The sequence below is a fragment of the Pleurodeles waltl genome, chromosome 2_2, assembly GCF_031143425.1.
Source record: "Pleurodeles waltl isolate 20211129_DDA chromosome 2_2, aPleWal1.hap1.20221129, whole genome shotgun sequence".
NCBI lineage: Eukaryota > Metazoa > Chordata > Amphibia > Caudata > Salamandridae > Pleurodeles > Pleurodeles waltl.
The window spans coordinates 976,672,121-976,685,279 of record NC_090439.1 but is presented as its reverse complement, the minus strand read 5'-3'; the positions used below and the strand labels follow the sequence as shown (position 1 = coordinate 976,685,279).

Sequence of the window (13,159 nt, the reverse complement as noted above, 5' to 3'; positions counted from 1 at the left end):
AGGTTGAAAACATAACACAACATATGAGGAATGCTACAATGACAGACAAAACACAGTCACAAGCAGCTTAGCAATAAAGTACTAATGCTAGTTCGTTAAGATAAAATACAGAAAAAGATGTCCCTCCTATTAAAAAAAAAAAGTATTTAAAAAGCGGTATTGTCACATAACCCATGGGGTTAATGCTCTTGCAGGCAAGGATGCAAGTTCATTGACGTTACTAGGCCAAGAAAGAATTCACCTTTGACTAGACCTCCTACAAAACAATATTTAACTGCTGAAGGTACACTCTACTAAAATACGTACAAGCTAAGATGTAGCGTCAATGAATATATTAACAAATACTAACTGGCAATACAAGAAGCCCAGATTTGCAATGCAGTAATGGAATAAAAGCACGTTAGTGTCACATGTCTTTGTGGTGTAGTATCTCTCCATACAGCCTCAATGTAAAGAAAAACGGATCGAAGATTAGGTCAGGGTTGAAATTGCAAGTGCAGGAATAAAGTAAAAACATTGTAATCCTACTTGACCTTGTTAGTGCTTTTAGTTGCGTTACTCAGTGCACTGACCTTCCAGGGTATCTGCAACAACGTCCCAACATGTATTAATAAAGCAGCACGTGGTGCTCGTGGTCCGGTGCGTGTGACCGCATGTAGGCAGAGATTGTTTACGATTTTAGTACATAAACTTGGTATTGAAAATGAAAGTTCAGAAAGTATCATGTAATAAATCAACATGCCGGGTTTTGCTGTATCCGATGTTGACAGCATTTTAACCCCAATTATCAACAGGTCGTGTTCAAGACACTAATGTGTAGACTATGTAGTGCTGAGGAATAAACCAGAGAGAGTTGCGGTGAAGCCCAATTAAGAAAATGTTGCGAGGCAACAGACTGGACCCTTCCCCAATGTGCTTCTGAGAACCGAAACGGAAGCTACTTACTGGGGCGTCATATAAAGGGCAGGTCGTCCTAAATACCTCCAAAAATCAGTAGCGGCCAGAAGGCTAAAATCAATCAAATTGGTCCAAACCCAAGTATGAAATATGGAAAGCTCGTAGAAATGCAGCAATAACCACTCAAACTCGAGTCACAGGTATCTGCATCCAGATGGTCACAAGTTATAAAGCGGGCCAGTAATTCGAAGAAACCAATCGGTGCAGTTTCCGGGCAGTATATCTTCAGTCTCCCAACAAGAAAACAATGTAATTATAAGCACCTTCATCAGCGACAAGACCGCCTCAACTGAAAACCTCTCCCGCTTCTCTTTTTGTGTTCTTATTCATTATGTTTTAAGTGGTTGCTTTATTAATACTTGTTGAGATATTGTTGCAAATACCATTAATTACCCAGGTCTCAACTGGGTCTACGGGTTCCTCTGTGGTCTGTTTTGTGACTTTTCAGGCAGCTTAAATATACTTTGAAACTTGATTGAAAACTAAGGCAGTGTCAGTATGCATACAAAAAACCAAAGCGTCCTTTCAGTGCCTAATGTGGTTATTTCTGAACAGAGGAGCGAGCAAGCTTTACTTTGAAATCATGATCATTCAGTTGCTATAAGGAATACAAATGAAAGCGAATGTATAGTGGTTTAATTTTTTTTCTTCACAACTTTTTGTTTCTTTAAGCATTCTTTTATTTTTAGGCCTGATAAAGACCTCTTGTTGACAACACAAAAAATCCCTACAGTGAGATTAATGCCCGCCCATTGTTTCCATTGGTTGGATTTATTGTCAGTCTCGTTTCCTTGCTTCTTATTCAGTAGCTTTCCTCCTCTTCTTGTGTTTGTCCCTCCCTGGAACATAGCCACATTCCTATGTTTTTGATTGAGTAACTTGTATCCTCCCAGTGCTAATTTTTACGGAACACCATTATTCTTTTTCTTTAAACACTGAGAGTGCATGTGTTTTCCCTCTCTTAACCATGTGTGATTCTCCTCCACCAAATACCCATGCCTTGCGCCTAATGTTGCTCTCTGCCTCGTGTGCTGCTCTCTTTAATGTGCTTATCTCCTCATGCCCCGTGGTGCTCTCTCCCTTGTTTTCTACTTTTAGTGCCTGGATGCTCCCAGGGGCAGCTGTGAGCTTCACAAAAACCCTCAATTAATTTGCACTATAGCAGCGGTTTTTAACCTGTGTTCCGGAGACCCAGTGGGGGCTGTGATGCTTACTCGGGTGGGAGGGGTCCGCAAAAGATTTGAAAATAAAAAATATATTATAAACAGATTAATAAAGTTGAAGTGTGTATTTGTTTGATAGATGCTTGATTCCTTTATTTTGTGTATTGTTTTGTGGTTCATACCTTCGAAATTGCTTAGACCAAGGGTCGCCGGATTCGAATAATGACTCAGTGGAGGTCCCTGGATTCCGGTAGTGATAAACTGGGGCTCCACAGTAATCAAAAGGTTAAGAACCATTGCACATTATCACAATTGAAATGCATTTTTTAATTTACTGCTCCAAGCAGCGTCTGATGTCTTGAATCAGTAAAAAAATATATATATATATATATATATATATATATATATATATATATATATATATATATATATATATATATATTTTTAAATGGCACCCACATATTTGTTGGCACTGAGGTATGCAGGCTGCCGCTCTTCATGACTTTCATTTGAAGTTATTTCCCTTTCCTAATCCTTAAAATGAACGGAGGCAAACGTTTATACCTTTTTGTTGTAGGGAAACGTGTTCTTCCTTAATCCTGCAGGCCGCTCACAGGTGCTGTGTGTGTATATTAAAATGTTTTGCAGGGCTATTAAAGCTTATTCTCTGTTTTGTGCTTTCTTTTCAGACCCGAGGATTTTCGAATAAAATAACCTGGAACTCTCGGAGAAAAGAGTAAAATCAGCAACACGTGTCTCTTATGTCATTTTTGCAAAAATGCCACGTTATTTAAGTTTGTTAAGTTCTCTTCTATCTCTGGAGAGTATTATAAAGATGAATGACTATAAGATAATGTTAACACTGAAATTTTTTTTATGTTATTGAGGGCGAATTAGCAGCGATGCGGTCTGTTCTTTTCCAATGCACTTTGTACAAACCCATGCAATACTTTAAATAAACGATTTCAAATCATTTGATGCGAATTGTGTAAAAACTCCACACAATGTTTTCTCTTCAATTCTGGTTTCAATAAAGAAAATATTTAAAGAAAGCTGAATAAATAATATAGCTGACACAAATTAGATAGATGTATTGGATTGAACCAGAACCATGTTTCTGCAGCGAATAGTTGAATCCCAACACTACAACAATAGTTTACAGTTGTAAAAATATTGGTAGAACAGGGAGCCTGCATAGGTGTTCCGAATATAGACCATCGTGTTGAATGTCAGTCAGGTTTTTTCCCCTGGTCCTTGAAGTTGCAAGGACAAAACAGCCATATCAAATGTGAACTTGCAGGCGCTCCCCACTAACCAGCACACTCCGACAGAAAGTTGACTTCCAAAGCCACAGTAGCTCTGTGTTGCGTGTGATTGAACGGTCTAGTCTAGCTCGTGGGGGCTGGTTTTAGGGAGTCGAGGAACAGTACAGTACAATCATGCGCATAGCTGTAAAGATGGAATTGTGTAGCCAGAATTAACTTAATAAAATGAAAAACAGGATGATGGTGAAGACTCAGAGATGTAAGTACATATACAGTAAATGGCAAGCAATAAAAATCACATTCATTGAATACATAACAAAAATAGAGAAATAAGCTTAGTTGCAACTCGTACACACAATTTCCAATATACTCAATCCCTAAATGACCAAGAACACTGAACTATTCATAAAAATAGAGAGGACCGAGGATCATGAAGGTTTTGCTAAAACAAAGGTAACTCTTAAAACACCTCTTTGAATCTGTCGCAAACACCAGAAAACATATGAAAACACTCAGCCCAAATAGTGCAAACATCTGACACATTCTGAAACAGTAGAATAAGGTAGCTCAGGCTCTCATTTTGAGTATGGAGTAATTTCTAGTTACAGCGGGAATCTGATGCAGGAATACATTCAAGCAGTATTTCTACATTTTCAAGGATCTGCAGGGTCTCACTCGGAATACAGATGCATTCCAAAAAGAACCATACCCATTCTTATCAGTAATTCCAGGAACCGGAATACTGATGTGGTATTCCCAGGCCTTGCAAGATTAAGTGGGTTTGAAACCACGTAGATGTTATTTCCCAATTTAGGGTTAGGTCCAGTTGGTCCTTTGAAAAGTAACCTAATTATCCTAGCAGATCCTCGTCAAAAGCTCCACAATCATGGAGGAAAGATCTTGGAAGTGAAGGGGGAAAAAGGTTGTCTGACTCGTAGGTGCAGGTAGTGTTTAAACCCACTTGAATAAGGACACACACACTCTGGGCTGTGCAGGCCCTTTAGCAGATATCAGAATCCAGCCAGCATACACACCAGCAGTGTGCCGGACCTCTGCAATGCAGCAACAGCAGCCCCTGTACTAACACACTCACCCCATCACCCAACCCTCATGGCTTGGTGTCACTTCCTGGTACTCGGGCCCTTTTAGACTGGTGAATGGCTTGTTTTCTGCCAGGAGTGTGCTTTACAGGCAGAGTCACCACTTAGCACACCAGCTCTTGTAGATTGTTGGATTTTGGGCAGCTCTCACCTAGACAGCAGTGAAGAGTAGAAAATGTGTGCTTTACCTTGCATCTCTGGATTCGTTGGGCTGGTGCGGAGCTTCACTTAGGCTAAGTTAGAAGCAGTAGTGTATGCAAACTGAGCTTCAGCGGCATGTGTAACCAATTTCTGCTCTTCGGGAAACGGGCCACATGGTGTTCCACACTCAGGTCTGTGCCAATGGGGCTCAGATATAAATAAAAGAACAGGACTTCTGCCCTGTACCGATAACTGACAACAGAACTTAGTTGCTTTACATATGTTTTATGACAGTCAGTTAAATTCATTCACTTTTCTACAATTCATCAATCCACTAAAAATTTATATTTTTAGATTTGCTCAACATGTTTCAGGGCTTCAGGCAGTCTATTCCATAGTAGCGTTTGTTAGAGTGCAAAATAATATGTACAACATTGCAATTTCAAGAATGGTAAAATAATCATTAAAAAGTATTTATTATACTCTTTGAAGTTCATCAGTTTTGCATTATTATTGAGTAGCACGCACTCCATTAGTCCTGTGGGTCAACCCGCCTCTGCCACCACTTTCCAAATGCTTGGCTAATGTGAAAAATTTTTTTTCCCAGTTTTTAAAGTAATGATTGTGCGACCAGTACACAGGAGTCTTCGTCTCAATAATTCTTAGATTGTCATAGTTTTAAAGAAACATATGGAAAAAACCTTTACAAAAAACATGATGTTTTGTGACCCATTCCATCCTGATGCCTCTAGTGTATTGAGAAACTAAACCCAACAACTTCGAGAACAAAACGGTAATTCTGAAACACTGTGTTCTCCCTCAGTGAAGTACAATACACAATGTTATGTTCTTAGTCCAGAACGATGATCTGTGTTCTGTAATATGCTGACGTTCTTTGTGTTGCTTTCTGGCAGGGCACTTGGTCATATAAATTAATTATTTGCTTTCACATGTAGTGTAGTATTTTTATTTTTTGCTAATGTGTTGATAAATTAATGTGAGACCCTGAAGTACTTGGACGCCCAAGATAGGTCCCCTTTTAATGGCTGTTAACATTTGCATTGCTTTGTCTGTTAAAAATTCAGCTTTATCCAAATTGTCCCACTGGCTTTTTTTGATGACTGACAATCTGTTGTGACTATGTCATGTCTAATGCATGGTGGAAACCTAATTATTTGGCACACAGGAGGCTTGTCCGTTACTGTGAGTTTGCACCGCCACTGCATTTTTCCGAATCCCTGCAAGTGTTGAAAACTAGTAATGGGGTCGCAGTTCGCAACAGCACGTGCCGTTAGCGTTTTTTTTTTTTTCGGTGTGCAAGGTTTTGACCAATTTCGAGCGATTAGGTAACTATGTCTTTTCTCAAGAAGGTGTTCTTAATATCGGTACCGATAAAACATGGAATTAGAGAATTGGTTGAGGATGGTGGGTGGAATATGAGATGAGAGAACGTGGGAGTTGATTTAGATAGTGCACCCGATGGGATCTCCATGTAGGAGCCTGGTTTGACTAATGATGGTGGGTTTGCTGGCAGTCTGCGTAGTTTTGAGAGCTAAGAAGTCTTTTGGCAGAGAAGATTGGTCCCCTTGTTTCTATCTATTTTGTTAGAAGCAGTAAAGTTGTGTTTAATGGGGGTGATTGTTGGCAGATGTGTATTAAGTGGCTCCTCAGTCCTGGCAGCAAGGGTGTACACATAATGACGACAAGGCAGACAAGTGGGCTACATATTGAGGCAATATGAATGCTTAGGGTGTTTACTGTGTTACTGGAAAAGAACTGGCAGTGAGAAGCTGAAATTAAAGATAGAGGGGTGCAGTTGGTAAAGCTGCCAAATTGTAGGTTGAGCGCTTGGCGAGGGATCTGTGCTTCAGTGACCTGAGTTCAGTCGGAGACTTTCTGCAAATTACCCAGTGACAGATAAGCAAGCACGGCCAGAAGTGTGTGTGGGGGCAGATTGTGCTGTACCTGAGAATAAGCATAGTTTAGAGATTGATAGCTTTATTGAGTAAGTTCCTTGGGTTGGATGTCAGCCTTTGGTGTTACACCGGAAAGGTAATGCCTTCATTTTTTATAGTGCTTTCCCCTTATAACCATTGTGGATAACAGGGCTGTTGTCACGGACTTTAAAGTTGTTCAGTTTGCTTACCCATGGAAGATGACCGGGTAAGTCTGTCCTGTCCGATTCCAGCTCTTTATATGCAAATCACTGCCTCCATCTAGAGAAGTGCAGTATTCATATAATGTAATGTACCCTGGTTGTACATTATACAAATATTGAAGGTAATTGAGTTCTTTTCATTTAGAGAAATGCGGCCACCGACAGGGTGCCTATATAGGACCATGATACTCCCAGCTTATCTAAAATATCCTTTTAATTTATGGTTGGGGGTACAATATTAAGAAGTGGGCAGTTCTGTTTTCTCCCTGGCACTGAGCTCACAAGTTATAGCAAGACAAGTATAAGTAGCTGTTTCACTCCTGCTTTTTCACTGCATTCTCAGAATTCAGACCCCGTTCGGGATTGTGGAGGGCGGAGGAGGTCACAAGGTGGACCGGGTCTAAGGAGTACCCAATTTTATACACATTTTGCAGAAAGGGAGTGCGGAGGGTTACTTTTTTTTCTTTCTTCAAATATTATCTAGCTACTTCTCAGACATAACCTTTGTGCAGGTGATGGCTCTCACAGCTTGTAGCTATGGGTCTGGCTCCAAGTAGAAGTATCCAAAACCAGGCCACAATTTAATGTGGGATCTCTGCACCTGGATGTCGATAGCCTTCCTAATGCAGTGATCAGAGAATGACAAAAGATTCTTCTTCACCCTGAGCAACAGAAATTACAGTCCCAGCCCTCATCTCTACCGTGTACCAAATGGTAGTGCTTGGGAAGCACTAATCAAAAGCCCTTTGCTAACGATGTCCTCATTGAATTTCTACAGTTAACCCAATTTCCCTTACTTTGGTGTCTGGGTCTCCAACCTGGAGCCACAGGCAGGCAGTTCACTTCCACTGCCTGTTGGAGCTGTTCTAATTGTGTGCCAGGCTAAACCAGGGGCGTCCAAATTGGATCCTTCGGACCCTAATACTCCAACTCTCACAACACACAGAGCCCTACTACCAGCAATGTGCTGTCCTCTCTCTGCACATACACAGAGGGTATCAGCGAAGGTTCTTGGTTGCACGTTAGAGTGGAACTTTGTATGAGATGGGCCAGAAGGGTCTCCTGTCCCTGACACAGAGAACAAGGTCTTGTCACACTCTTATTTCACAAAACATGTTATGCTGCCACCACCACTTTATGAAATGTACCAGAGCACAGATAGTCTAATGCCCCCCTAAGAAGGCACTCTTGGGAGGAGATAAGCTCGTTCTATATGGAGTATAGTGGTAATGAGATCAATGAGATGTAGAATCGGGCGGTGGCTGGTCTGAAGAAAACTCTGATAAGATGTCTGTTACTTATATTGTCAAAGCTGGGACTCCTTTCAGCCCAAGAGGCTCTCGACTCTGAACAATGCAGAAGAAGCTGGGACCCCCATCAGGAAGCCTTCTCAATGCTACTGTACTCCAGATTGAACGGGTTTACCTCATCCGGCTACTGCAATGTGACTGTTTTGCCCAATCTTGGCAATATATAGCAACATAGGCCCTGTATATAAGCTTGTCCTGATGATGATCCTATTACCTAAAAATGACCAAAACGCCGTAGACATTGCATACATAACCCTTCTGTGGATTAACTCATAACATTGAGGGGCTGTATTTTTATGATTTAATATTGATACAAATATTGCTCCTTTAAGCCACAGGTATCACTGTTGTGCCTGTGCGCTTTCCCTTTCACGTTTGGCTCACCACCCACTGGAATTTGTTTTGAAAAATCTCTATATATTTTTGTATATTTTAACATTGTTTTACATTTAGAATATTGATTGCTATTTCCTCTTAATTTCTGTCCTCGTGGGGAGCCCTGTAGCCGCCCTCACTTCCAGGGCAGTGAGTGATAGGAGTGAATGTATGAGACGGACTACTGTGGTATGCTTCACTGTGGTTACACGTCTGATGATCAGCATTGGTATTACAGTGCTCCTCCAGTAAAGAAGTGTTTTCCTGCTCCCACGCATTTGCTTCTTTACCCTATTGTTGATGTGTCCTACACTGGTTTGTCATTTGCCATGCAGTTGTGTTAGGCTACTTGGAGGCGGAAGAGGTGTCTCCTTTCATTCCTCTCATGTACCACGTATTTGTAGAGCACAAACCTTAACACCTATGAGGGTATCCGGGCACTCGTAGCTGGTCTTGAGTCAGGTCACTAGGACATCTTATCAAAGGTCACAATTTGCTTTATTAAAAGCATATCAACGGTCACCCCTTCGATTAAACGTCATTAGGAGCATTGGTACCATGGGTGAAGGTGCATATAGCCTAGATGTGATTCTGATTCATGCCAGCTTACAACCAGATGTCATTTGTTTTTTGCACCCAGAGGAAGAATTGTGCCAGGCATGCAGGGGGCATTTGAGCTCCATTTCGTGCTCCAGGGACATTTCCCCATTACAGATGGGGCTATAGGCACTTGCTTAATCTCTTCTCTAATAGCCATTGTGCAAGCAGTGATTCTGTGCCTGCGCAGTGTCAAGGGAGCATTTCCTCATGGGGGGGGGGGGGTGGAGGGGGTACGGCCCCAGGGCCCCTGGTGAATGCGGGATTGCATTGCCCTGGATTCCATGCCTCATTACTGATGTAGGCTTAGGCTAAAGGGATTCTCGAGAGGCGTATTAACTGTGTGCTATTTAGAAAGTCGAGCCTTTTCTAAGGGGGTACATGGGTTCCCAAAGAGCCAAGAGTGTACTCACAGATGCGGATGGATTGAAAGAGAGAACAAAGGACTGGCAAAGAAAGCAAAGTTTGTTTTGACATGAAGTGCTCCCAAGATTGTGTTTTTTCAGGTGGAAAGTTGTATAAAGCTTAACTCTCTGCATCGGTTCAAACACATTCTTTCTGATTATTCCGAACCTACCACATTGATGAAAACAATGTTAATTTCTATCTGTTCTGAGGTTGGAAAGTGCCGGAACACTGTCAGAGTGACATTGGTGAGCGAGATCGTATTACTGTCCTTGGGTGTGCATGGAGGAACAAGACGGTCAGTGTTATGCAGAATGGTGCATCGCCGCCCCCCCCCCCCCCCCCCCCCCCCCCCACGCACTGCAGAAACTGACGAGGGCCCCCTGAGTCTCCCATATCTCATTAATAGTCTTTGGCCTTGGGTTGAATACCCCTCACTCTGAGGTGTCAGGGGTCCCCTACGCTGCACGTGCTTGTGTTCCAACCCTGATTATACATGGAAACAAATAAAAGCAGGGGGCGGCTAACAAGCAGTCAATTTTCGCTGAGTCCTCTGCATAGATTGAAGAAAACCTAATGACAGGAAAAATGGGCAAGCACCAGCCACGAAGGTACCCTGCAGAAGGAAAGAAAGAGTTTAAGAAGGCTAGTACCGTGTACCAAGTATGTTGGTAACTGGCTATGGTACCTTTTCAGTCAGAATCGCAAAGAACGGTCTAATGGAAGTGTGTTTACAGTGGTGAGCAGAAGTGAGTGTATTTGTGACAGACAGGAGCCCAATTTGTTTGCAGGCAGCATGTCAGATCCGAGCGGAGAGAATCATGAGTGGGGATTTGATGACAGATTGAAGAGAGACGGGCTTTCGAGTGGTTTTGACAAAAAGGCATCCGAGAAATGAGACTGGAATTAGCTTGAGTGATTGACTGACTGATTATATGTGAATATATGCAGGGTGCATTAGGTTGCCAAGTTCAGATCTTTTTCTAATCTTCGAGTGACCACAAATTAAAATGTCTCATTACCAAAATGCTACATTTTGATTGGCTTCTCGCTGATCAGTATCTAGTCAGTCAGTCAATATTTGTGAAGTGCGGCTACTCACCCATGAGGGTCTCAAGGCATGGGGGCGGACCTCATCCGAAGAGCCACGTCTTGAGGTTCTTCCTGAAGATGGTGAGCGACGGGCTTTGTCTGAAGTGTAGGGGTAGGTTGTTCCAGCTCTTTGCTGCAGTTTAGATGAAAGATCGTTCTTCGGCGGTGGTTTTGCGGATGTGAGGGATGGTGGCCAGGGCCATCTGGGTGGAGCGGCGTGATCTGGCGGGGGTGTGGAACAAGACGATGTGGTTCATGTAGGCTGGTCCTGCGTTGTGTATGGCCTTGTACGTGTGGGTGAGAAGCTTGAAGGTGATTTGCTTCTCGACCGGTAGATAGTGGAGGGTCCTGTTTTGCTTTTCACTAATGACGGAGCTGAAACACTCATGCACTGATAAAAATCTCTGGAATGCGCTGCTTAGTCCACAGAAGACATTTATTATTTCACTGCGCAAGGTTCCTAAAAGGAGATTAGCAATGTTGAAAGCGCACATTTACAAATAGTCACAACAATTAAATGAAAACATACACAAATGATTCTCCACTGCAATATACACAGCAAATATATGTATCTATATTATAATGCAAAGCAAATAATGAATTATAAATGCATCACCGTAGGGCCTGTCAGGTGCTTCATCTCTCCTGTCAGTAAGCAGATGACCCCGTTTGACTGTGAGAAAGAGAGATCTTACCCTCCCAGGAAATACGTAACAGGCATCCGACGTTTAGAATCCTGATTGAGGTCTCTCAATCTCCTACTGTCGATTTGGGTCTCTTTTATATTTTAAAAAACCAAAGAAGGAGCTTTATGGAAAAACCCCTCCTGCTTTCGCAAGACGTATTAAAAAATGCTGGCTAGTTTAGGTGTGCTTTGAAAATAACACGTTGGGATTTGGCCACAATCCCAAGACGTCAAGGCAAAGCAAGGCCGTTCCCTGCAGTCTGAGTACATTCTTATCAGCCAAAGCCCCTGGTGAGAAAAAAAAACGAAAACAAGACAGAATGCACAGTGTACAACGTGAAGCTTTTAACATGCAGCGTCTAATGCTAAGATAAAGTCAGTAGGCATAGTGAAGCTAAGGCTATACTGAATACAAAATGGAGTCTGTAACTGCTGAACACTGGACAGCTAAGCCAGGTACAAAGTGGTGCAACATAGAGTCAGTGGTCAAAACACACATTTCACTACAGGTCCTCAGGTGTTAGGAGATGTGTTCTCACCGAGGGAGGTCCAGAATGAGTCTGGCGGCGGCGTTCTGGATGAGTTGAAGTTTTTTGATGCTCCTAGTTAAGGTGCCGGCGTAGAGGGCGTTGCCGTAGTTGAGCTTGCTCATGATTAACGCGTAGGTGACTGTCTTGCGACATTCTGCTGGGATCCATCTGAAGATCTTCTGAAGTATTGTAGCCAGAAGCTGAGACAGATACAACCCACATATAACTACGCCCTGTTTGCATAAATCTGGTGTTTAAGGACTTCCGTGTGTATCATTGGCTGGCCTGGTGAAGGCTACCACCTTTCTATGTAATGCTAATATTTTGAGGTTGTCAAATGGGAAAAGGGTGCAACAGGATTTCCCCCATTAAGATATTAGAGGTCCATGGTGTCTGTGCTGCACTGAAGGTGGCTTAGTGGTAAGATGGGTTGGCTGGTTGGGACTGGACAGCAATGACTTTCCTGTAGAGTGTTATTGAACATAGTCACATATGCTGCTACTGGCGGTGTCTGAAGCGACTTTTAGTATAGTGGTATTACTAGTCGCCACTGTTGAGATTGTAGGTTTGTAGTGTGGACAGTTTTATGTATCCTTTGCGCGTTAGCTTCAGGCTTTAGGCCTTTGTGCTCTTTGCCCTGGATGTATTTTATTCTTTTGCTCGCAGCATAGAGCCTCTGTGCATTTTGCTCTAAATGCTTTTTATTCGGCTTCGTATTGTTATTTTTCAAATAACCAGTTCTACGGTCTTGTTTTATTTTTTATATCACACTGTTTAGCCTACTACAGCACTGGAGTCTTCAATAACACTTTCTTGTTCACTCTGTGCTTCAGTCAAGGATACAGTCTGGTACATTGCCGATAGACGTGGTAGGAGTTTAGTCTTTGGCATTCTTGCGTAGGTAAATTTTGTTATCACACTGACATATTAGTTATATAAACACTTCCTTGTCCCAATACACGCAAGAGGGAGATTCCTACCAGGGAACCACAACTAGACGCTGACAGCCTCGTTGCAGATGCTGAACCAGATCACAGGCCTTTGATCAGGTATGAGGGTTGATGTCTTCCCAGGGAATCTGAAAGGCAAGTTAGAAGCTTAACATGCTGTGCTCGAAATAGAACGAACTGAGGGAGAGTAGAAATTATTAACACCATGATAGCGTTATTCTTATGTTTCACTCTCTTCGTGACTATTTCAATCCTACTGTGTTGTATAGTTCTGGTTATTGCGGCTCACGCCTTAATATCTAAAATGCAGTCGTTTTATTAAAACAATCTATAAAACTCAAACTGCCTTTGTCATTTGTATATGAGATCATACTGTAAAAGAGAGAGCTGGTTTGGATCTGAGTGACCACGACTTCCCTGAGAAGTTCCAA

General features: G+C 42.2%; 1 protein-coding gene across 1 annotated transcript in view; it reads left to right on the top strand.

The window, feature by feature from the left end:
• Nucleotides 1-3,093, top strand: part of MRPL13 (mitochondrial ribosomal protein L13) — a 134,018-nt gene extending 130,925 nt beyond the window's left edge. The window contains exon 7 of the mRNA XM_069220683.1: nt 2,810-3,093. Coding sequence (XP_069076784.1) covers nt 2,810-2,834 — 25 coding nt within the window. The 3' untranslated portion in view covers nt 2,835-3,093. The remainder of the gene's footprint in view (nt 1-2,809) is intronic.
• The last annotated feature ends 10,066 nt before the right edge of the window (nt 3,094-13,159 follow it).